Below are 26862 nucleotides of genomic sequence, written 5' to 3' on the forward strand. Positions count from 1 at the left end.
ATAGATGTCTATTTCAAAATCCGAATTGGGCCCCAAGAATCGTGCCCACGACCACCGCGCCAAGAATGCGATACTTAAGTGTATTTCACTCGATGTTATTGTAATTTTCGTGCTTTCAAAGGCAAGCTATATTGGCACGTTTTTGTGTCAATGGTTTTCTGTATGGGAGAGTTTTACTTGTCGCGTATTTTAACTGGTGGATATAAAATGAGCATACGACAGCCTGAGCCCTGTTTATCAAAAGCTTGTAACTTGTAATACACGTGGAAGTCCCTTTTTGACAGCTTTTGTTAGAAAGGGACTTCCACTTGTATTAAAAGTTACAAGCTTTTGATAAACAGGACACTGATGCTAAGCGGAACTGTTTCTCTTCGGCGCTTGGAAGTTCATTGATGAATGTTGACGATCGTACAAAAGGATTTTAGCACTGTTTTGACATTCAAGGGACAAAGCGTTACCCTATACATAAAGTAAAAGTACCTACTACCAAAGAGAATTTGAAATACATAGAGGATTATAGTCAAAGTAAATGATGTAGTCTACTGACTTTTACTTTGTCAATATTCTGCCATCTTTCAACACAAACGATTAATGTACTGACTGCATAATTTACTTTGACAAAATTCCTCTAGTCTAAATTCTCTTTGGTTTGGTGGTGCTAAGAGCCAAAAAGAAAGGAAGATCTAATAGGCTTTCACACACACAATTGGACGACTTTAGTGTACAGACAAGAATAAAGGAGCTAATTCAACGACAAATTCGTACCTACCTACCTACTGAATGATTCAAGTACCTACTTAGGTATTTTAATATTTAATTCATAATCTCGCGCACGCCGCCGTTTTATCGGCGCGGGCCCCTATAAAAGTTATTTCCCTTTACGACTGTCCTTGCTTTACCTTATGCGATTAAATTATTTATTCCTGTGTACCCACTTATTTAGTTCCGGGTGACGGGACTTCCCTAGGTGTTCAGTCCCCTCTTTGACCATTGGACATTCTGTTCATAATGTACTTATTATTTATTTATAAGCCTGTTTTCTGGGGTAGTGGACAGAGATTATGACAATTGATACGATTTTAATATAAGAGTGTCCTTTCGTTGCATTTTCGGGAAGGGACAATTTCAAGTTACAACTAAATAAAAATCCATATACCTTTAAATATAAGTACCCTCTACTTTAAATTATATTTACCTAATTATATTTAATTGTAACAAGTTTTTAAAATTAGACACCCGAAATCACATATTTATTCTCTAAACATTAATTCTACCAAAATATTGCATTTTCGAACAAGAATTAACGCGACCGCAATGCTGACGCTCCTTTAGAGGAGGACAGTCGCGGCCCTCGTTCTGTCTCGCTCGCACGATCGTTCTCGTCCGGAACTTGTCGCCGTAGCCGCAGGTTGTCGAGCACGGTGTCCATTCGCTCCAGCTGGATACGAGGCAGTCGTCAGCTGAAACAATACAGTAATGGAGCATTCCACGGGCTGTCCCGTACAAACGAATTTTATTTCCCGTGTGGAGACTTTTTTTTTTATGTGCATAGTTTTGTCTGTTTGTCATAGAAAAGGAAACTTCACCTGCAAATCTTCAGAAAATACGCGTTTGTACGGGACAAACGGTAGACAATTTCATGTAATACACTGATTTAAACTTTCACGATTATAAAACATTATTAAATTGCGTGGTCTTCTCCGAGACCACGGGGACAACGCCGTCCTCGAAACGTCGGAGGTAAATCTTAAAACTTAAATACGCGATTAAGTCCCGTTGTGCAATTTAATAATTTCATGGAATGCTCCTAATTTACAAAACAAAGAATTGGAATCGGTAAATAGTTGACAGAATATCGCCTAAGAGCATGCCCGGACGTAGGCTAATTCAAACTTACATTTTGAGATCAAAATAATATTTAAATGATGACTTATGTTATCATTCGCGCGTGCATTTTGCTCGTAGTTACTTATCTGTACTCCTATTGGCGCGTGCGAGACGCACAGGAGAATGATAACAAAGTGACATTTTTAGGGTTCCGTACCCAAAGGGTAAAACGGGACCCTATTACTAAGACTTCGCTGTCCGTCCGTCCGTCCGTCTGTCACCAGGCTGTATCTCACGAACCGTGATAGCTAGACAGTTGAAATTTTCACAGATGATGTATTTCTGTTGCCGCTATAACAACAAATACTAAAAACAAAATAAAATAAAGATTTAAATGGGGCTCCCATACAACAAACGTGATTTTTGACCAAAGTTAAGCAACGTCGGGAGTGGTCAGTACTTGGATGGGTGACCGTTTTTTTTTTTGCTTTTTTTTTGTTTTTTTTTTGCATTATGGTACGGAACCCTTCGTGCGCGAGTCCGACTCGCACTTGCCCGGTTTTTTACGTATCATATTAGCCTCATGACCTTATACCCTTTATCCATAATCTTTAAGATCGCTCCTTCTGTTGTTCTTCCAACAAAACAAACTTACGTTGTATCTTGTTAACTGCGTGGTGCAGACGGGACCTGAAGTGGCGGGGCAAACGTTTGCCCAGGCCCATCCTGTGGCCTTGAGCTACTGCCAGCACCACATCGTCCATGTTCCTAAGGTCGCTACCGAACTCTGCTTCTGTTGTAGTGGTTCTGAAATGTGCAGTTGCCTTAATATACACAGTTGCCAAAAAATAAGTACATTCCCGTTGCCAGGAAGGTTTCGGGATTATTCTGAGCAACTTTTACTATGGTACCAAACCAACCCAGAAATCGCGAAATAAAAATTTACCCTCCCATAGAAAATGGACCAGCAAAAATGCATGAAACAGCCAAATTTGTTTTTGCGATTTCGGGCTTGGTCTCATAGTAAAAGTTGCTCAGTATAATTGCCAAACTTCCCTGGCAACGGGAATGCACTTATTTTTTGGCCTCTCTCTGTTTGGGTAAGAAAAGCAAAGCGAAAATGCTCTGTATATACAAAAATGTACTCGTATTCCACTTATGCCTTACACTGAAGAGATTGGTCGAGATATAAGATTCTCTCAAATTACTTACGTAGTTGGTGCTTGAGTTACAACGACAACATGATTCTCGGGCAAGTCAGGTGCCGGTGTACCAAACGGCTCTTCTTCCAAATCCATAAGTTCTTCTACTGGGTTCTTTGTCGCCATATCTCCTGAGTCTGCAATGAACGCCCTGAGTTTCGGATGCCCTTTACGATCGTTCTTCTTACGTAATTTATTGATTAGTTCCTTTCGGACTAAGTTGTTTATATCGATCGTAGAATATGCTTTAATCTGAAAGAATCAACGTGATATTGATGGTACAATATATATTATGACTAACCCGTGGAGCGCCTTAGCATCACACGTGTGATGCTAACTCAATTTAGGTCGTAGCGACTCAGTATCAGATGTTACACTTTCACAAATCGATATGAGTCAAATTGCTTTGCATCAATTTGTTGCATGGTGCGCGTTCCACGGGTTAAGGGGGCAAACTATTGAAGAACAACTAACACACTTTATTTCGTAAGGGTACCTAAAGTACCTATTTGAAAAGTCGGGAATAAATCTATTATAACTTGCTAGCACATTCTACAATGTACACGAATTGACAGGTCCAAATTAGCTAAGTAAATATAGCAGGTTATGTCGATCTTAATTATGATTTCTATTGTTCCCTTGTCGAAACTTTAATAAAGTTGTTTTAGTTGTTAATAATACTAATTGCCGGAGCCCGCGTGCTTTAGGATCTAGTTTTAGATTCACCTCGACAGTCTTGATATTTCATTCAGTGTTTGTATAAATTTTGAATAATTTTGATCCATCTTGGACCTTGTCTAATTTTTTATCATCAAGCTGAGCTGAATCAAGAATCCAACCACTGTCTAAAACTCCTTGCATGGTATTTATTTTTATAACTTCAAATTAGTTATGCTAAACTAAAATAATTGGTGCTTTCATAGAACAGTCATTATATCAAACCTTAGTGAATTCTACTTTAGCAATAGCAGGCAGTTCCCTCATTGACGGGTAGTAGAAGCCAGACGCCGGATGGTTGGGGTAGCGGGGCTTGTGCTTGAAGACAGGCTCTGGAGGCTCGTTGTCCCAGCGAGGAGCCGTGAACGTCAGGCCCTGAGCTGCTCCGGCGTCCAATGGGTACAGCTGTAAGGTACAATACGAGTATCTACATACACACTTTTTGCTAATTTGGTAATTGGTAATAATTTGGTTGTATCAAAAGAACAAATAATATTCCTTAGTTATATTTAAACTTTCCGTCTAAAATCTAAAAGTCACCATGTATTAAAAAATCAAGATGAATTTACATATCAGTACTCACATCTAAAGTGATTTGGTCTACCCATGATGAGTCGACACAAAGGTTGAGGCTGTCTACTCCAATGAACCAGTCCGGAGACGGTATAATGCGGGACATTAGCGACACCTGAAACAAATGAAGGAATCAGTCACTCAGTAGTAACCTTCAATCTTCAACCGCTTCAACGATGCAATCTGAAATTAACGTAGCATGAATCTTAATGTGTATGATTTAGAGCCCGTCAAAGCTGCCCGCACTGACTTTGGCAGAACAAAGTGTGGAATAACCTGTCCCTTATAAACGTTCCACGCCTTTTTATTGCAATCATTTAGTGCATGCTAGGAAGGTATGGAAGGTTGCGTTTCAAGGGTATAAAATGATGAGTTTTCATCTGGTACAATGATGAGGCATGTGGCTATGGATTACTATGGAAGGTAGAGGAGCTTACTTACTCAGTACTCTATACTCGGAGATATTTGTCTTCTCTGCCTCAGGACAAAAGAGCTCGGGATCAAACAGAAAAAAAAAGAAATAAAAAACAACCTTAAGTTACCCCATTGTTTTAAATGTCAAGGTCACTTTTTCAATGATCAAATATGACAGGCCGCATACGAGGAGTTAAAAGTAAACTATATTATTCATGATTGTCATGTCAGTGTCAGTCAACAAGTAGTATTAGTGTGTCAGTGTCCCTGAAAATATTTTTCCAGTGAGTTTGTTAATATATCATAATTTTGTGTTGTTGTTTATTTCTTTAGTGATATGAGTGGTTGTAAAAGTTTTTAAACCCTATTTATTAAGCTGCACGCAACGACAAGTGACCTAACTAGAAACTTCTAAAATATCACGTAGTGCTAAACAATCGTACAGTTGCCATCAGATATGTCGGAGCGGCCGAGGTGCTCAATAATATCTGAACACGCACTCTAACGTCTCGACAATAATAAAGGCGTGTTGTGATATTTGTGCACTTGAGCACTTTGGCCGTTCAGATATATCTGATGGCGACTACACGGCCCATAAACTCTTGCAACATTCAGTGTACCAAATGTTGAGGAGTTACGTGATTTTAATATGTGTACGAGTAAATATATAAATTCATGGGAAATAGGTATATGAGTTATATGAAAAATGTAAAGTTATTGCATGACGTGTGGCCTCAGGAGTTCAAGGTGAGTATTAAACCTACGTATTTGATAATACCTAAATACCTAATTAGTTACGCACATGCTTAGGGGGTGCAATGAGTTCAGGTATTCTCCGAACGCAGCTCCTTGAGCTCTGAGTGGATGGCCCTGCGTGCCCACAGTAATAGTTTTAACAAATGAAAACGCATTTTCACCAAGGCGATACGAAAAACTAGTTCTGATAACGAGAGAACGCGGTTTCACTAAAAACTGGTTTCTGCGGCAACATAATGCTAGAATGCATTCTCCCAGTTATCACTTCTCTGATCAACTCTTCAATGTTCAATGGGGTTTTTCCTTCAGTATGGCGGAATGCCCATGTTATCCCTTTACCCAAAATTTCTAACCCCATTTTACTTAAAGACTTTCGGCCTATATCTATTCTCCCATTCATGTCAAAAATATTAGAAGCAGTAGTTCACAAACAACTATCCACCCACATTTACTCTAACCAACTGTTGTCGTCTTTTCAATCCGGCTTTCGCCCTGGGCACAGTACTTCGACAGCTCTGCTGAAAGTGGTTGAGGATGCGAGGCAGGGCATGGAGAACTCTCTGTTAACTGTATTGGTTTTAATAGATTTTTCCAACGCCTTTAATGCGGTGAATCATGATCTTTTACTTGCTGCGCTAAAACATTTAAACATCTCATCATCGGTGGCGGAGTGGTTCTCTTCCTACCTCCAGGATCGTCGGCAGGCGGTTCGCGCTGGACAGTCCTTTTCTGACTGGCTAGAGCTCACTTCAGGCGTCCCACAGGGTGGTATACTTTCTCCTCTTCTATTCTCTATATTTATAAATTTGATTACTAATAGCCTTGGCTGCTCTTACCATTTGTATGCCGATGACTTGCAACTGTATACGCAAGAAAATGCCAATGACATCGGACGTGCAGTCGCAAAAATTAACGATGATCTTAAACGCATCGCTGTTTGGTCCCGTGACTTTGGAATCGCCGTTAATCCCACCAAATGCCAAGCTATTGTTTTAGGAAGCCCCCGCTTGCTTTCGTCAACTGATCTGTCTCTCGTTGCGCCTATCGTATTCGAATGCACCGTGATTCCCCTGTCAGCGCATGTTAAAAATCTGGGCTTATTTATCGACAGTGGTTTAACATGGGAGCCACATGTGTCTGACGTCAGTCGCCGGGTGAACAATACATTGCGGGCGCTTTATAAACATAAAAACTTTTTACCGGCAAGCACTAAAATTTTACTTGTTCAGTCCCTAATATTGCCAATCATTGACTACGCTGATGTCTGTTGCACAAACATTACACAAGCCTCGCTGTCCAAACTTGATCGTCTCCTTAACAATTGCATCAGATTCGTTTTTAACCTGCGCAAATATGACCATGTCTCTGCCTTTCGCCGTAAACTCCAATGGCTCCCAATTCGTGAACGCAGGTCATTGCGAATTTTATGTACTCTGTATTCAATTTTATTTGACCCAGCTGCACCCAGTTATCTCAGGTCTAAATTTGAGTTTATAACAGCCCGTCCTGGTTGCATTCTCCGTGCTTCTCGTAGTCTGATGCTGGCTGTCCTCCCTCATCGGACTGGATTCTTGTCCAACTCATTCACCTGCCAAGCAATTCGTCTGTGGAATGCTCTCCCTCTGCCTATCAGACAAGCTCAGAGCAAGCTTTCATTCAAAAGCAAGTTGCGTAAGCATTTATTTGAAAGCATTCGAGACTAAATGTCTATGTGATGTCTCACACTAGGTACATAATTATTATATATATGTATGTTTATTTATATATATTGAATTTGTATATACGTAGGTATATTTTAAAATGTATATTTGTGTAATAGTATAGTATAGTATTATAGTTTGTAGTGTCGACTTGTGTCTATATTCTCATATTCACTATTTACAATCCTGCACCAAATTAATTACTGTCTCTGTTTAGCCCAATGGTTGACTGGTAGAGAATGCCTCAAGCCGTTAAGTCCACCAATTGTACTCTTTTATTGTAAATTTGTGCAATAAAGTTTAAATAAATAAATAAATAAATATCCACTAGTAGGTAACATAGTTCAAAGTTATGAAAATAATCGACATTAAATAATACTTCACATTATGCCACTGATGAATAATGGATGTACCTAAGGGACTAATAAAAATCACAATATTTTATACCACAGGGACCCAGTAAATTAACGCCACACTATCTCCATATCCCAGTGGACGAGACCTCAAACTTGTTGGCATAATTATTTATGTAAATCACAAGCGAGTTAAACTACCAGTAGGTACCTACGTGAACCCATGTCAGGGTTCGAACGAAAGGCTAAGTGAGGCCGAAGTCTAATCAACATTGGTGTGCACAGATATAGACTTAAGACAGATATAGAGTATGTACAGTCAGCTGTGAAAATATGGGTGCACAAATCATCTCAAAAATATGTTCCATAGCTCTTATATATATATATGTCAGCGAATTAAGAACTATGTGACATATTTTTGAATAAGTTGGCGACACCCATATTCTTACAGTTGACTATACAAAGCTACAAAGATGTTAATTATGACAACATGCTTAAAATACATGAGTTTACAAATCAAGATGTAAAAAGGAAAGTTAGGTGGATGTTTTGGGACTGAAGCCTTGTAATATAATTTCATAAATATTCTTAGGTACTTAAAGTTAGTTAGACAATAGTACATTTCGATGCTAGTGCGGAAGGTATGTCATTACTTCACGAGTACCGAGATATCTTGCCACGAGCCGCAGGCGAGTGGCAAGACTCGGGACGAGTGAAGAATGACATTTCCGCACGTGTATCGAACGACGTTTTTTAATACAGTTGCGAAAAAATAAGAAAAACATTGTTAATCGTACACTAAACAAAAGTGGTAACAGTGACAGCTCGGTTAGACGTCGTCTTTAAGTATATTATATCTATGGGCGTTTGGCAGCTATTCCGTTCCATTCAGTCAACTTATTAAGAACGGAATTTTCAATATTGAATATTAAAAAATAAACGTGTTATAATGATGAAGAGGTAAGTAATTAAATATGAAATATGTAATATTTTTCGTATTCTTACATTAACGGTAGGTTTTTATGCTGATTACGACGTTTAAAGGAAACTAATATTAACACTCATCAATAAGTAGTCGTGAATTGGAACAAGTATAAATTAAAAAAAATTGGAAAAGTAAAAAGCACTAGTTCGAGATAACCAACTTTCCGCACGCTAAACAGCTACGTAAAGTAGCACTTTTTGAGCAACTGTATTAAAAATGGTTTTACTTTGCAGAATTGGCTACTAACTATACGTATAATAATAATACCTAATAGCCAGTTGAGAAACCCTTCTCATATATTTGGCATTGTATTACAAACGTAATTATACCGGCTAGCCCGTCATACGTGTAAAACTAACATATCTCCTACTGATGGTCTTCCATTAAAAATATAATTTGAAAAATTTTCCAATAAAAGTTGCTATTTATCTACAAGAATGGCTAATAAATTTGATGAAAATTTTGAGTTGTATGCTTAATGTTGATTGGTGGATTGGAGGTGGATGGATTTTAAGTGTTGATTTTGAATGATAAATATTCAATAGCATTCATTTGAATTTGATATGTATTGTAATGTTTTACTATTAGTATTTTTCTCGTATAAGTTTGGTAAAAATATCTGTTTCCTTCGGTAGCAAAGGGTAAGGGTAAGGTAAAGGGTGCCTTGAAACCCTCGCAACGCTAAAATTCATCTTTACGAACCACTCGCTACGCCCGAGGTTCAATTTTGGAATCTTTCATTTGCTCCGGTATCAATGTAAGCCTAATATTATTATCCAATTATTTCAAATATTATTAGCCCAGTGCTCTCTGACATTCTTTCAGCAGTTTTATGGCATTATTTTTGTGTTGTGATCTGTCATTCTATTTGTTTGGCGTTTGTCAATGTACGATCGTCATCTTGGCTAGACCCCCAGATCGCGGCAGGCAGCAGGCAAATTGCCGGTCTACTAACCATACTGTGCTCAGCATCCACAAACACCGTATTCTCAGTCTTGCCGACGCCGGCCGCTATCCTCGGCGACGAGAACTGGTCGTACACTCGCGGCTCGTCGTCGCCTTCCTCGACCAGTGCGTCCAGTTTGCCGAACTGGGCGAACTGACGGACTGACGGGCGGGCGGCGTCGCCTACGCGGAACAGCGTGTAGGGCGCGCTGTGGGATTGACCTGCAACATCGAAAAATACAAAGTAATTATTAAGAGAAGGATATAACGATGTCTCATGCGTTCAGCTATTATATGTACATAAATTCGCCTTTCATGGTACTTCCATTACTGTAATTTATTTTTGTAAACCTGTGTTATGTACAATACAGTGATTACTACTACTACTACCTACTGTAATTATATCGGAGCGGCCGAGATGCTCAAAAATATCTGAACACGCATTCCAACGCCTTACGCCAACGCGTTTTCAGATATTGGTGAGTGCCTTGGCCCCTCCTGCATAACTGATAGCCACCTGTACAGTGGCGTTCAAAAGTGCATGGATAGATGTTGACCGTAATGCCTTAATAGGACGGTTGAAACGTGTCCATGCATTTCTAAACGCCAGTGTACATAGGTATAAATAAACATGTACGTACACTTAATATATAACATGGACCGATCGCATTTAAACTCTCAGCCCCTGAAAACTCACAGTCTGTTTGTGAAGATATTCAGAAAGTAACAACAAATCCCTTTGTTTTGTTTTAAAAAAATTAAAAACTTTGTACATAAGGTGGTTCTCCTTGCTCGATTTTCATACAACTTTCTTGGCACCCTAGCTCCTATTATATAGGGTTTCTTCACTTGTATATGTAATGTTTGGGTAGTATATATATTTCTGTCTTCGCTTAATGTAAAAAAATACTAGATTTTGATTAAAATTATTAAGAAAAAAACCTTTGAATATTGGTAAAATTTTGCCTCATTGCTTGTTTGTGTGAGTGATGCTTATAGTATCGGTGTAATTCTAACATGGCGACTTCATTTGACAAGCAATCATTTTTAATTTGTCAAAGGTGTAACAGATGGCACTTTAAAACCGCAACACAGATTACCTGTGTATTTTGTTTTATTTTCACTCAATAGAGGGAGGTATATTTAATGCACAAAGCATGTTACGAGTATACCTACTCATTTAAGAATCTCCTTTCTGATATAATTTCATTCCCAGATTTAATATAACTTAATAATTATTATGATTATTACATAATAAAATACATTTATATATTTATAGAAAGGTCAGTCCAAACAATCATTCGCGTTACGGTCGTCCACCGAAAACCCTTGTGAATTCTGCTTTCGTTTCGGTAAATGTTCTCTGGAAAAGCCTATATTTATTGTAAAACCGGGCAAGTGCGAGTCGGACTCGCGCACGAAGGGTTCCGTACCATAATTCAAAAAAAAAAACAAAAAAAAGCAAAAAGAAAACGGTCACCCATCCAAGTACTGACCCTTCCCGACGTTGCTTAACTTTGGTCAAAAATCACGTTTGTTGTATGGGAGCCCCATTTAAATCTTTATTTTATTCTGTTTTTAGTATTTGTTGTTATAGCGGCATCAGAAATACATCATCTGTGAAAATTTCAACTGTCTAGCTATCACGGTTCGTGAGATAGAGCCTGGTGACAGACGGACGGACGGACGGACAGCGAAGTCTTAGTAATAGGGTCCCGTTTTACCCTTTGGGTACGGAATCCTAACAATGATTTTTAAACTAAAATACCTAGCTATATTTTTCTCAAAAATATATAGGTATGTGGAGAAAAATATCATCTTCTTGTAAATAAACAAGATTCTATAATATCTTCTGCTTGTGCATAACAATAACATTAGTAGATGATATTTTTAGGGTTCCGTACCCAAAGGGTAAAACGGGACCCTATTACTAAGGCTTCGCTGTCCGTCCGTCCGTCCGTCCGTCTGTCACCAGGCTGTATCTTACGAACCGTGATAGCTAGACAGTTGAAATTTTCACAGATGATGTATTTCTGTTGCCGCTATAACAACAAATACTAAAAACAGAATAAAATAAAGATTTAAATGGGGCTCCCATACAACAAACGTGATTTTTGACCAAAGTTAAGCAACGTCGGGAGTGGTCAGTACTTGGATGGGTGACCGTTTTTTTTTTGCTTTTTTTTGTTTTTTTTTTTGCATTATGGTACGGAACCCTTCGTGCGCGAGTCCGACTCGCACTTGCCTGGTTTTTTTCAAAAATGCTGCCTTTCACCCGAGTTAAAACACTACTTTTCATTTCGCATACGAGGAAAGTAAAATGCATGTGTTTTTTTAAATACATTTTTATAGTAGGTATTTTTGAGAGTAGGTATTTTCAATTAACAATTTGGCCAAAAGTAATTTATGGAATGGGGAGTCAAATATCAGAATGGAAATTGTATAACAAATCCATTTATACCCAAATTTCAATTGCTTATTGTAAAAAGAATAATAAAATCGTACTTGGAATTGGAACCTAAACTGCTCTAGTGCAGAAACGTATCATTTCCTGCACACCTTTTACAACAACAATGACCAACAACTTTCATATATTCGGTCATATTGTGCTTTTTGAAAAACTAATTATATCCAGCCTTTTATGAATGTAGTATGATACCTTAGGGTATGGTGCTTTACGCACACTAGCGTCCCTTCCCCTCCCCCTGACGCAACCCCCCCTTTTTGCATGAAATATGTCCCGGTTCACAGTTTTTTACATTTTTTGAGGAAAGTATACATTTTAGGAAAAAAGTGTCTATGAAAGAAATAGTTCCTTATTAAATTCTTATTAAAAAAGGTTATATTCATTTTATAACACTTATTATACAAGGTGTCCTCAAGAAATGCGAAAGATTTTATTTCTGAGGTCAAATTAAAAGAAGGAAAAAATGTTTGTATGAGTTTAGGTCAATTTCGCCGAAAACAATTTTTTTTATTGTTTTTAGGGTTTCGTACCTCAAAAGGAAAAAACGGAACCCTTATAGGATCACACGTGCGTCTGTCTGTCTGTCCGTCTGTCACAGCCGATTTTCTCCGGAACTACTGGACCAATCAAGTTGAAATCTGGTACACATATGTAAGTTTGTAAACAAATGAATTTTAAACATGGGGGCCACTTTTGGGGGTAAATGAAAAAATTAAAAAATAAAAATTTTCAAACTATATCATGTTACATATCAAATGAAAGAGCTTATTGTAAGGATCTCAAATATATATTTTTTATAATTTTCGAATAAACAGTTCAGAAGTTATTCAAGAAAATAGGCAAAAAATGACAATGATCCCCCTTTATCTCCGAAACTACTAGGTTTAAAATTTTGAAAAAATACATAAAATAGGTCTATATCTATAGATGACAGGAAAACCTATTAGAAATGTACAGTCAAGCGTGAGTCGGACTTAATTACAGTTTTTGATCCGACTCCTACGGATTTTTTAAAGATTTCACTCACGTTTCGCATAAATAATGTTTAGTTTTAAGTTTATAAAAACATATGTATGTTAGTCTTTAAGGTATTTGTAATATGGGCCTTGTTCCCTGAATTAAATATCTAAATAAATAAATAAATAAAATAAAAAATACATTGTTAAAAATTGTGTAATATACGGAATCCTTGGAACGCGAGTCCGACTCGCACCTGGCCGCTTTTTTTTATTTTTTTGAATATATATGTATGTACATAAAAAGTAAATGTTATTGGTAAACTTGTCAGTTAACATGGATTTTTACTTTTTTTTCGTAAAACATAGTTTTTGCAACGTGTTACTTAATTGTCACTTTTTGACATATCAATAAAGATATTTAGACTAAATCCCATAGTAACAACATCGCCATCAAAAAGGCGTTTTGAACTATGTAACAATAAAAACTTGTTTTTTTTTAAAATTAACTCTGAAAATAGCCGCATTTCAAAAAAGTTTATAGGACATTTTTGTCTCTAAATATGATCAGGAATACGCTGTCAAAATTATTCGGTTTCCTCGTGTTACACCGTGTATAATAAATGAGTTTCGAATCCTAAGTAAAAACTATGTTATTTCGAATTTTAACAAGCTAATACATGAATGTGCATCATGTAAAAAAATCAATATGACCTTTTTTATTAAGAATTTATTAAGGATTATTTCTTTCATTGACACTTTTTTCCTAAAATATATTCTTTCCTCAAAAAATGTAAAAAACTGTGAACCGGGACATATTTCATGCAAAAAGGGGGGGTTGCGTCAGCGGGAGGGGAAGGGACGCTAGTGTGCGTAAAGCACCATACCCTAAGGTATCATACTACATTCATAAAAGGCTGGCTATAATTAGTTTGTCTTCCCCATACATTAGAACACAATTTAACCGAATCAATAGCATGAGAAATGAAACGGATATTTCTTGTTTTCTTTGCATTAGCATTTTTCTCTCGATAATTTAATCAATTTGCAACATAAGTAGAACAATCCTCATATATCCATAAATATCAAAATATAAAAGGACATACATTTTCAGAAGAATTCCCCGTGCGGCGTTGCCAAATGGTTTAAAGTACAATAGTCATATGCCTTATGGGAATATAGTTCAGAGCCGGAAACTGCTACCAACTTTTAGTATGTTGTTGGGCATGGCATTGGGTCTCCAAAACTGCCGGGAGACGGCGGCGCCGGCCATCTACTTCAGCGGAATGACGTCATCAAAATGACTCCCGCTTCGTTGCGAATATTGCATACTGCACCCAAATTATGCATAGCACATACACGTGTGGGATATTAAATGAAAGCCAATTAAATAAACTATATTTTATTCATACAAAGTGTATCAAAATATGCAACAGTTTAAGAGAAATTTACAAAATAATAAAAATCACGTAAAAAAATATTCGATTATTTGGGTTTTACAACCAAACCAAAAGTCGGACGATAAAGCAATGTACTACAACATTAAAGATGACGTCTCAAGCCATACACTGATATCAATAAAATCAAAATTGGATTAAATATGTGGAAATTATGCATCAAAATGTAGATATTCGCCCATACAAAGGCATAAAAGTTAACAAAATCAAAATTGGTCATTTTCAGGATAATCCGCATAAGCTTCTAGTATGTTATTAACAATATGACCTGGAGTCTAAAACTGCCGGGAGACCATCTCTGTTGTTCCTCAGTTACAAATAATGACGTCATATAAATAATCACTGCCGAATTTCGTAAAATGTAAATTATAGCTATACCACGAGTCTCACATACACGTGAGTTACATGTGACGAAAGGTTATTAAATGTATTATGATTCACCTAAACATTGTTTGTAAAAAAATGTACGGTTTCAGAACTAGAAGCAACGAAATACCACTTTTTATGGAAAAAGTAGATATGTATCAATTTTATAGCTAAACTAAAACCTTCAAAAAAATTTTGCGTATAACATTTGAAAAACTTGTTATTCAACTATATATCACAATTTAAATTTTACATTTCCGACAAAAACTGTGGAAGTTGTGGAAAAAAAACTAAAGCGCCCCAACAATTCTACCTTAATGCGCTCATATTATGCAAAGAATAGTTCTATTTATCGAGTATTAAATGAATGAACATTACATAAAATACATGAAAACGACATTTTTAAATGGAACCTTAATTAAAAATAATAATTTAGTTGATAAGTAAGCAAAATACTGTTTCTTTAAGTACCTAATCTCCTCCTTTCGAAGTCGGTTAAAAGTGGCTTTTGTGACCTGGGCTACAAAGACAAATAAATTGACACCTCATTTATCAAAATCAGTTCAGTTGTTTCATGTAAAAAATACATAATTACATACGTAGATAGCAGTTCCTGCTGTAGTTGCGGTAAATATTAATATGAAATAGACTCTTATTGTCATGGCTTAACGCTACATTATTAGAGAAATGTAAAGTTACATGCCAGTAAGTAGGCACATGCCTAATACAAAATGCCTTATCGAGGTAAATGCCCTATCAGTTCACTTAATGCGATACATAATTATATATTTAAGCCTCGATTAGCCTTGTACATACATACATCACTGGCTCAGTGACCCAAAGCAAAGAGGATCTTGGCCTCTGGCACAAAAGAGCGTCACTCTGCCCTATTCTGCGCCACTTCGCGCCAGTTGGGTATTCTTATAAAAGTGGAATATTGAGTGGTGCAAGGGTTTCAAGGCTGAGCTGAGAAGGCTGGCAGAATTTTCCCTCTGATCCTCCCTCTGATCATTCGAAGCCTCCATAAGGCATCTTGCTAACTCATCGAGGCGACGCCCGCTAGGCCTGCTAACATCTACGGCCTGAGAGTTTCAACGTTAGATGCCAAGCCACGCCAGGCCATAATAGTAAAGGTCTAATTATTGAATTTTTATTTTTTGTCCGACTACGGCAGAATTTGCTATCTATGCGTGCATGTGTAGGTACCGTTTGCATGAAACTACTGAACTGATTTTGATAAATGAGGTGTCAATTTATTTGTCTTTGTAGCCCAGGTCACAAAAGCTACATTTTAACCGACTTTGAAAGGAGGAGATTAGGTACTTAAAGAAACAATATTTTGCTTACTTATCAAGTAAATTATTGTTTTTTTAATTATGGTTCCATTCGAAAATGTCGTTTTCATGTATTTTATGTAATGTTCATTCATTTAATACTCGATAAATAGAACTATTCTTTGCATAATATGAGCGCATTAAGGTAGAATTGTTGGGGTGCTTTAGTTTTTTTTCCACAACTTCCACAGTTTTTGTCGGAAATGTAAAATTTAAATTGTTATATATAGTTGAATAATAATTTTTTCAAATGTTATACGCAAAATTTTTTTGACGGTTTTAGTTTAGCTATAAAATTGATACATATCTACTTTTTCCATAAAAAGTGGTATTTCGTTGTTTCTAGCTCTGAAACCGTACATTTTTTTTACAAACAATGTTTAGGTGAATCATAATACATTTAATAACCTTTCGTTACATGTAACTCACGTGTATGGGAGACTCGTGGTATAGCTATAATTTACATTTTACGAAATTCGGCAGTGATTATTTATATGACGTCATTATTTGTAACTGAGGAACAACAGCGATGGTCTCCCGGCAGTTTTAGACTCCAGGTCATATTGCTAATAACATACTAGAAGCTTATGTGGATTATCCTGAAAATGACCAATTTTGATTTTTTTAACTTTTATGCATTTGTATGGGCGAATATCTACATTTTGATGCATAATTTCCACATATTTGGTCCAATTTTGATTTTATTGATATCAGTGTATGGCTTGAGAAGTCCTCTTTAATGTATAAGCAACGTCGGGAGTGGTCAGTACTTGGATGGGTGACCGTTTTCTTTTTGCATTTTTTTCCGTTTTTTTTTGCTTTATGGTACGGAACCCTTCGTGCGCGAGTCCGACTCGCAGTTGCCCGGTTTTTTATAATCTATTGTACCTAATGCAGGACAAGTTCGTATATAAACTACGCTATCCAGTTCACCTTAGCTTTTACTGAGCTTGAGGCCATTGTGCCGGGATATATGCAAATCAAGTCATTACTTGGCTTTTATGACCGCTATCCTAATTATGGAGCGATGTTCGCTTAGGGCTTACGGCGCGATTCGGGAAATGAATTAGAGATTAACTAGATACGATATAGTAAAGATATGTAACGTCCGAAGGGTAAAGGTACCTTATGGCGGTTGGCGCTTACGCTATTATTAATGCTGCTCCAATATTATTGCGGTGCTATGCGACGTAAGCGCCAGCCGTCATAAGGTACCTTTTGCCGTGGAACGTCACATACTTTACTATTTAATATCTAAAGGATCTCTAATTCATTTCCCGAATCGCGGCGCCAGCCGCCATATCTTTACTACATCGTATCTAGTCAATCTCTAACTCATTTTCCGAATCGAGCCGTTAGTGGGTATAACCTGAATTAAAACAATCTAAAATTAACACATTCAGGGCCAAGAACCCGACTGTCGACTACGCGCTTCATACGGCGAAATCGTAGATACGCGCTACGAGCGTAACCCGTAGCATTTCGTGGCAGTGAATGTGTTAAGGTTGACCGGTAGATAATCTGTCCTATTCGAACTTTAAGATACGTCAATTAATAGATCTAGAAACGATATGGATTAGATGTGTCAGTCTCAAAATTTACGTATTTGTTTGAAGAAATGTCACATTTGACACTGACATATCTAACCCATATCTTTTCTAGATCTATTAACTGACGTAAGTTAAAGTTCGAATTGGGCCGAGTGTCATGTAGCGTGGTGTAGCTTTAAGTCCGCCTATTGGAACTGTATATTTCTTACTGTGCAATAAAGATTAATATAAATAATGTACAGAAAGAAACAGATTGGAGTTTACCAAAAATGCAAATTTTTACAAGCAGTCTAGTGAAGTTATATAACTACATTTACTTGTAGTGTAGGTAACTCTTTATACCTAATTACTTATTTATTACAATAACCCGTCGTAAATTGTATTAGAACGATGCATCAATTTTTTTTAATTACGAGTCTTAACAAACATTAATAAGGCTCTAAGAATGCCACAAGATATTAATAAGGCTCAGAGAAATTTAATCAGTCTGTAATTTTGGTATAAAATAACTGCATAATATTATTAAAGCTTTCGACATGAACATTTTTGGGCTAATTCACTTGTGTTTGCGTAAACTGCGTCTTTTCATTTCCATTAAGTATTAATTTGGCCGTCGTAATGTAATTTGCATGTGCCAGTCTTCATATAATTTTATAATAAGTTGCTAACAGACAATAAAACTAGGTAGTTAGGTATTTTCAGGCTTGTGTTATATTTTATATTGTACTAACGTAAAAGAAGTTGAATTAAATTGGAAATATCATAATATTATGTACCTATATTAAATACGTTTCTAAATATGTGTCATCATAAAAAACATATTAATTTGGGCTTTCAATATCAAAATTAATCTAGTAAAACCAGGCCACCAGGCATACCTACGGAATGAAAAAGCTAGGTACCTACTTAGAGTTAGAGAGTCCAAAATAAATCTGCAACGATTTTGATAGCACACGCAGTGCAAGTGTTATTCATACGTCATAATTTCATAAACGTCATTTAAAATAACACTTGCGCTACGTATGCTATCATATATTAGTTGCAAATTTATCGTCGGTCTAACCCTAGCCGACATTTCTTTTTTAACGGAGTCAAGAGTTAAGTTGACAACTCTAAAAGCAGAAAGCCATTAATAATTTTGTTAAAACCCCAAAAGCTCCATACACCCCTGCAGTCCCCTATGAAATGTAATTTATTTACAATATACCAGATTCCTTCCAAATCCTTACAAGGCTCTCCACCCCTGACTGTTTACACAAAAATGACGTCGGCGCACAAAACAAATTATATTTGTGTGTAGCATACAACTATTTCCTATGGCAAATCCATTTGATCTTGTTCTGTCTACATGTTAGGGCTGTCACAAGCTTTTTATTGTGTTTTATTTGACAATTGGTCGTCTTGGGGAAGTCAATATGAAAATAAATTATATACTTATACATAAGTACTATTAAAGATGTCTTATACATATTATACTGTAGGTACTTTTTTAATAACGAGTGTTTTTGTTGTTGTAAAAATAATATTATAAAATAAACTAAACAGGCTTAGGCAAACTAGACTTATTTTAATCCTTAATGCCCCGGATTCGCAGGTGTTAATAAATTATACACAAACTTTTCTCAAGAATCACTCCATTGATAGGTGAAAACTGCATGACAATCCGTTCAGTAGTTTTTTGAGTTTATAGCGAACATACAAACAGACACACAAACAGACAGACGCGGCGGTGGCCTTCGTTTTATAAGGAGTAGTGATTCTATAATTTTCAGCAAAATAAGTAATCTCAAACTTATTTAATCGCAGAATAAAATAGTAGTTTTTTTGTAAATAAGGAAACAGAAATAATTGATCGACTAATCTGATAGAGTCAGACCAAGAAAAGTTTGCATCGGATTTGATGGCCCACGCAGTGCAAGTGTTATTTTAAACGTCAAGCTTCTATGAAATTATGACGTATAAATAACACTTGCACTGCGTGGGCTATCAAATCCGCTGCAGACTTTTCTTGGTCTGACTCTATAAACTGTTTGAATTTGAACCCAGTATTTTATGTTTCATAAAAGGAATTTAATGCCCTTAAAGTAACATGCCATCCCTGACCCCCTCTTTTTGATTGAAAACAGACAAAAGACGTTTTTGCCTCGAAAAGAACAAAATGCCTTTCAAATGCCCGCGCTGGAGATTTATATCCGGAGATAATTCAATATCGCCTTTCATAAAATAATGGAGACGGCATCGTTTCTGCTTAAAAAGACGTTTTATATTTTTTAGGTTTTTATGGAGTTTATTAATGAAATACCTTTGTCTTGTGGCGTTTATCTTTGTTTATCCATAGAAAGTACACAATTTTATATACATGAAATCTCGTTTTATTGATAACTTTGCGAAATAAATTCAGTGAGTTAAATTAAAGAAAGCCTTCTAATAGACCCTGTGTCACACCCTGTGTGTCACTCTATAGTCGGATTTAGCTAACTCTACCTGGCATATGTAATGCCAAAGAGTGTCATAATTAATGTACAATTTCTATGAAATAAAACTATGGAAACGGATTATATCGAGTAAGTATAATGAATTTATAAAACATCCCAACGTTTCGAACCCTTCACAGCGTACGCGGTCAACGGGTGACGGGGTATCGAGGTAACAACCGAAGTCAAATTTGTATGAAAATATAACGTTTATTAGACAGTTCCTCACATTAATCTATTCAAATCGGTGTAAAGTTAACTGAGACGGACTCTAATAATACAAAGTATTCTTTGGAAGTAAACTTAAACGTATTTACACTTCCCAAAAGTAAGAGACTTGCTGTTTTTCCCATTAAGTTTGTAATCAGGTCATCAGATAGCGCTTTGTAGACGTAGGAACAAATAAATACCGCCTTATCTTAACCACGAAATGTCTCTTAACTGCGTCAAGCAAACGTTACAAAGTTACCTTTGCGGTCGTCGCAGCGATGCCGGCAAACGAACAACTTTACTTTATGGTGACATGTTGCGAATTTAGTTTTATTTTTGCTCGGTGTTTTAACAAGTTTGTACCTTAGTCGTATAGTATGATTCACATTTGACGTAGGTACCTACTGCCAGTTTGAGCGTTATAAATTAACAAAATTAGAGAATTTTGATGTGTTGTCAGTTAAATTTTCATAAAAATTAACTTACAACTAATATTGACTGTCAAATAATTCATATATTAATTTAACTAGGCAGATATGCCTGTGTTGTGCTTACCGCCAATAAATGTCATGAACTGTGTCCAGTGTAAATCGTACTTAACAGGAAACTTCGTATTTTTACCACCCGGCCGCCATATTGGATTGTTTCATTAATTACGTTGAATGAAAATACCGCACACGGAGTGGGCCAATTGGATTTTATCTGCGGACTGTGATCTTTCAGCTATTTTCGAAGAATTTCTTTAGTAGCCACTTATTGTTGTCGAAACAAAGACGTTTTTATTACAGTAATTGGTTGGGACAAGGTTTTACCGCTATTTCCGAGATAATTTGCTCTGCGAAAAAAGACGAAAAACACATTTTGTTGACATGATTAGAACGTTTTTTTAAAGCTAAAACTCATCTAAGGCTAACATTCCATTTCTAACCGCAGCTGCATTACTGTTCATTTTAGTATGGAAATTGACAATGACTGCGACGCTTTCAGTACCGGGAGTGCAGCTGCGGTTAGAAATGGAATGTTACCATAAGATCTATTTTGCCATTGATCAAATCGCTCATTCAACTTATTTTTTATTGGATTTAATAATTAATTTCAATCATTGGCCAAGGCACAGACGCACATTTTAGTGACAAAAGTTTATTTTTTACAAGTAGCTACGGGTAATAAATGACGCACATACATAATTATGTGCATCAGAAGGAAAGCAACGCGGACATTTAGAACATTCGCAATACGAATAAGCGGTGTCAGCTATATAAAAGTATAGGGTAGAGCGGGGTATGATGAGCAATTGAAAAATCTCGGACCCAATACAGGCCATCAGACTATTAGGATTAAGATTTTATTTACAAAAATATAGGATTTCTGAAGATGAACACATTAATCCATCGCAAGTTCCTATGTGGTGCACGAGATGAATAATTTATACTTTGTGGTTAGAGGAATAATTTATACTTTTTTGCACTTAAGTTAAAGCATTGAGGTGAAGTATATATATAATATCTCCTAGATCGTCGAGAATAAAATCTACAGGATATTTCGGGGATCTCGGAAATGGCTCTAACGATTTCGATGAAATTTGCTATACGGGGGTTTTCGAGGTTGATAAATCGATCTAGCTAGGTCTTATCTCTGGGAAAACGCGCATTTTTATATGTTTCCCTGGCATTCATATTAATCAAATGAAAATATTGGTAGTTTATTGGATAGAGCAATACCAGTATGTCAATTAAAATTATTGTACGTCAATCATGAAATGCTTGGTAGCATAATATTAAGCTGTGTGTTGTACTTAGTAATGAATTTCCGTAATAACCCTTTGTTTGCTTACCAAACACGGGAGACCATTGCGCCTTAGGCCAGTTGTCGGGATAGTCCTTAGGAAACGTCTCCTCGCTCCACAGCGTACGAACGGTCACTCTATACGCCGCCACATCGTCGTCATCACACGCCCAACAAGCACTTATAAAAAACAAAATGGCCGCCACGTGCCAGCTGGTTCCCATTTTGAAAAAGTTTCAGTTATGACGCGTATCGTTGTTCTTTTGTTTACCTATGCTTATTTCGAAAAACCGCATGTATCCGATCGTTATTACAGTACGTTTCCGCATCGGCGCGTGCGGCTGCGTTGGGCGGGCGCAGTTGACTTTTCTATTTCGGAATCTCGTCGTTCGCAGACGGAAATAAACACGGGCAACGTACGAATATTATTAAGAATTATTTGGAATCCGAATGCATGCTCGGTATGCGAGAACTATTCTAATAAAAAATGAAGTACTTAAATTTTACCTTTAAAGCAAAAAATAGGTAAGTACCTATACATACTCATCATTGGCCACAGCATCTTGACAGATGATTGTTGCAGCGACAGTTTATTGAGAAGAGGTCTGTGCGCCGTCGGAGACCGGGGGTGCGGCATACCTTTTCCTATACATACTACATACTTACATAATTGTCTACTGTCGAACTGGACGAGAAGGGCCTTTTTCTTTAATAACAGATTATTTAAAGCCCCCGTTTCTCTTCAACTTTCTTGTTTTCAAACAATGGTATCATTATCTAGATTTTAGGTAGCACACGTAACTGTTATAAGTAGATTAATAAAACAACTTCCCAGGCCAAGTGGCCTCTAAAAATATACTCTAATAAAACCTAAATCCCAAATTGCTATCATTCCTTCCACTTAGTTACGTATTGCTAGGCCTATAACAATAATTTTCTTACCTTTAATAATTCAGTATCGAGTGGTGTCAGGTGCGGTTTTCCCAATAATTTCACCCTTAAATAAGGGTGTTTTTCTGAACCCTTCCACGTCCGGCCCTGATTGATTGATAGTAGTTTAAGATAAGATGGAATCTGGGACTGAAAGGCATTTTAGTTGCGCGGAAATTAAATTGTTTCGGTAAGGTCTTCGGGATATCTATAGGAAAATAACTTGAAAATGCTGTTCGTCTGTATAGTTTTGTACTCTTATGGAACGATTGTAAAAATTAAATAACGGGACGTTAAGAATTTGTTTAGACTACAAACAATACACTCGCGAATAACAAATTAAGAATTTGTACAGGTATTATATTCTTTGGAGTTATGTTTTACGTGTACAGTTACGTTTAGCGCCATCAATAAGTTAGTTTTTTACTTTGGTCAATATTTCTTCTTTTCATTATTCGGTTACCTTTCAAATTTTCAAAGGGCTAAGGGCTCGAATCGTATTCTTACTTCTGTCTTTGGCAGTATGGGTTGCCTCCTTCCGTCCCATCCCCAACACACATTTCTCGCTCCACGGTACGGTGATAAAGTAACTTTCGTCATTCAATATTCAAATGAGTTTTTATTTGTTTGTTCGTAATATAATTGTTATTATCGGCTCCAAAAGTTTACTTTGAACCGCGCGTCAGCAGTTTTCAGTAAATAATGTTTATTTCCGTATCGGTTTCCCATTATCATTTGTTCAACGACATTATTTTAATTGTGGTACTTTGTTTTGTCGCAGTTCTGAGTGTCACGAATTCCGATGTCAAATTATGGAAGTTTCCGTTTCCCTTAAATCGCTAATCATAATTTTGCTAAAACTTAGGGCTGATCGTAAAAACATAGGCTGATTTGTTGAAATGACTTGTCTTGTACGATACGTGCATTTCAAGTCAACTAATTTTAAAAGTAGGTAACAATTTAGAACATTGGGTTTTTCAACCTTATTATTGTGTGACAAAATCGGATTTTGCTTATGTGTGTTTATTTACGAGTACTTATATCAAATAATGTTGACCATAATATATCAAGGAAATTCTTAAAGCTAATTTGACATGTGAAGACCCTTGAGGACCCTCAAGATTACCTAAATCAAACTTAAAGTGCGTGCGAGACCGCGCCAGGTCATTAGAGTGGTCCATACGCTGTGATGTTACCCGGACATGTCTCGACCCGTCCTCGAAGTGATCGAGATTGATGGTCACCCTACACTTAAAGGTGTCTCCACTTGGTTCCACTTCAACTGTTTGAGTGATGCTGCTCTAAAGTGTTTTGTTTTTGTTTCGACGGAAAATTGAATGTTAACTGTATCAATTTTATTTCAACTTCCTGAATGAACGCGAAGTTATAACCACGTCTTAATGTAATTAATATGTTTTCATCATACTTGGTCACAAAGCGTGGTATTCCACTCAAGCGTAGTAGCGGGCGTTATACCTAGTCTATTTTATTTCTAAGGGACTTATGGACTAACCGCTTAAAATGTTTTACACTATTTTTAATCGTATTTGTTTGCAAACGCCTTTCATGCCTTGACGTCAATAATAGTCAAAATTACTAATTAGAACGGAGAAACCTCGTCCGTCGCCGTACTCCGCGAATCGAATGTACTTTGCCGGTCGCTATACTTCATACACAAAAATAAAGTTATATTTTTTGGCAGAGCATACTTTTATGAATGTTATTATAGAAAAGGTAAAATATGTTCCAATGTGGATTGCCCTTAGGGAGCCCTGCTGGCGTCATATATTTTGACGTGCCGAACCGAACGTGTCGAGTGGTTTAAGGCAAAGGGTTCAGTTGAAGGGATGCACTTAATATGACACGATGAATTACTTTGCCGGAATAAAGATTATAATTTTGATTAAATATAATATATAACATATTCCTAAATGGCTAACAACGTCCTTATAATCCCTTTGGTGTGGTAATCGTAACCGCTTACATAATAGAAACGGCTGCGAAAGATGGTATTAAGCTTAGAAACAAATTAAAAGTGGAAAAATTCAGTGTCTTGGGTGGGGATTGAACCCACGTGCACTGGATCGCTAGCCCAGTGCTCTGCCATCTGAGCTACCAAGACATTACCCAATACAGCGAATATTCTAGCATACATACCGCATCAGGCGATTTATCTACGCGTGACGTTGTCTTCCATATCACCAAAAATTGTGAGAGTGCAAATGACATAAAATATAATCCACACAGCCACATGAGAGTGATTCACATATTTACAAATGAAATGTATAGGTAGTTATTTTACCTGTTATGTACACCATACACCTTGTGACTGGCCATATGTCTATTACATAGTATTAAGCTTAATTATCAATATAAAACTTACATTTTAGCGGTGAAGGAAAGCTTTCGGGAGCTTTCTTGTCGGCCGTGTGTTTACGTTCGCGATTTTGATTGAACTTCTAAACAACTTAGGTAACTAAAAGCACTTGATTTCACGGTCTAGTCTTTATCACATGTATCCACAATAAAATTAATGGCTAATTGACTTAGTAAAAACAAAATAACGACAAGGATTTGTTTACGAAAACATTTGACAGTAAGAGAGGTTGTTTACGTTGACTTTGACAGGTATGGGCGAGGAGCCATTTAGGTATTGTTTTAAACCGTAAAACTCAAAAAGCGTGAAGTAGATAAAAGGTTTCAATAATTAAATAATTATTTTCTTATATATGTTTAAAAAACATTATTATAAAGGTAAACATGAAATACTTTAGTATGAACGTAATATTTGGAATCATAAAGGGAAAAATCTTAACTCAAACATACTTTGGTTGTGCATGCGCGTACGTAAATACGATTTAAAACTACCCTCATCAGCATTTTATTATTAGAATATGGATCTTAACATGTAGGACATAAGGTTTAAGTAAGAAAATCATAGATGGCACCGATTAAGGTCATCATGGTTAATCAAGAGTAAACCTTAAAGTATGAGACATAGGAACTACGTGCGAAAACATGTCAAGAGTCGGCATTAAACGGTTTTAAGCTTTAAGTAAAGTATGTAAGACTTATATTTCGGTAAGGTAAGTGGGCATATTAAGGGACGGTGGTTTGTCTTCACTGAAGACAGGGTGAATGACCGAGAACAATGGGTTGTCTTCACTGATGACATTTTTGTCCTTGCCAAGGTCATTTTTGTCGTCACTGACGACATCGGGTGTCTTCGGTGAAGACAGGGTGAATGACCTTGGACAATGGGTTGTCTTCACTGACGACATTTTTGTCTTCGCTGAAGACACTTTTGTCGTCACTGACGACAAGAATAATAGTATAAAAGGATTGAAGAGGGGCGATGCGTATGAGTCTTTCACTAGCGTCCGGACCGACAACTGACTTTGGTTTTTGTATAGTACGCGGAGATTATTGGTGAGAGTGGGGAAGCTCTGTCCATTTTTCTAAGTGCTTAGCTTTATCGAGATTAAGACGCAAGTCCCAAATCTCATAGAGTAGAACTTGGAATTGTGTCTTTGTTTTGGCATGGCGGAAATATGTGTTTCTGTTATGTTTGAACTTAGATATCATTGGATAGAGTGTGTCCACTTTGCTAATAGTTTTCTATAGGAGTTTTCAATAGAAATGTAGTTGTTTGGAAAGTGTTTATTTGACTTATATCTGAGAACTCCTAATTTTTATTATTTCATATGATTCAAAACCAAATCAGTGCCTAGACATACAGTTTAGTCTAGCCTTTCATCTGCTATCCTAACGGTGACAAACAGCGGATGGAAGGAGGTCTATTTTGTTCCAAGATGAGGGTTGTCTTGGGGTCTGCTTTTTATCAACATAGCAGACTTAAAA

The 26862-nt window shown here is 36.7% G+C and overlaps 1 protein-coding gene and 1 non-coding gene across 2 annotated transcripts; both read right to left on the minus strand.

The window, feature by feature from the left end:
• Positions 1 to 1256: 1256 nt before the first annotated feature.
• LOC134667961 (spondin-1-like) lies at positions 1257 to 22446 on the minus strand. The gene is made up of 7 exons (XM_063525394.1): positions 22121 to 22446; positions 9483 to 9694; positions 4330 to 4434; positions 3972 to 4151; positions 3040 to 3281; positions 2483 to 2634; positions 1257 to 1460 (listed from the first exon to the last, which is right to left on the minus strand). Exons 1-7 carry the CDS (start codon positions 22293 to 22295, stop codon positions 1258 to 1260), a joined length of 1269 nt encoding a protein of 422 aa, XP_063381464.1. The 5' UTR covers positions 22296 to 22446; the 3' UTR covers position 1257.
• A 2604-nt stretch (positions 22447 to 25050) lies between these two features.
• On the minus strand, positions 25051 to 25123 carry Trnaa-agc (transfer RNA alanine (anticodon AGC)). Its single transcript has one exon. It is a non-coding gene; the product is annotated as a tRNA-Ala (tRNA).
• Between the last annotated feature and the right edge of the window lie 1739 nt (positions 25124 to 26862).

This window comes from Cydia fagiglandana, chromosome 10 (genome assembly GCF_963556715.1).
Source record: "Cydia fagiglandana chromosome 10, ilCydFagi1.1, whole genome shotgun sequence".
In the NCBI taxonomy this organism is placed as follows: domain Eukaryota; kingdom Metazoa; phylum Arthropoda; class Insecta; order Lepidoptera; family Tortricidae; genus Cydia; species Cydia fagiglandana.

Coding starts and splice junctions, on each gene's coding strand:
- LOC134667961 (XM_063525394.1), bottom strand. CDS start 22,295: ATGGGAACCAGCTGGCACGTGGCGGCCATTTTGTTTTTTATAAGTGCT. Junction 4,435..9,482: donor TGGATGCTGAGCACAGTATG/GTTAGTAGACCG, acceptor CATTTGTTTCAG/GTGTCGCTAATGTCCCGCAT. Junction 2,635..3,039: donor GTAACTCAAGCACCAACTAC/GTAAGTAATTTG, acceptor TGCACATTTCAG/AACCACTACAACAGAAGCAG.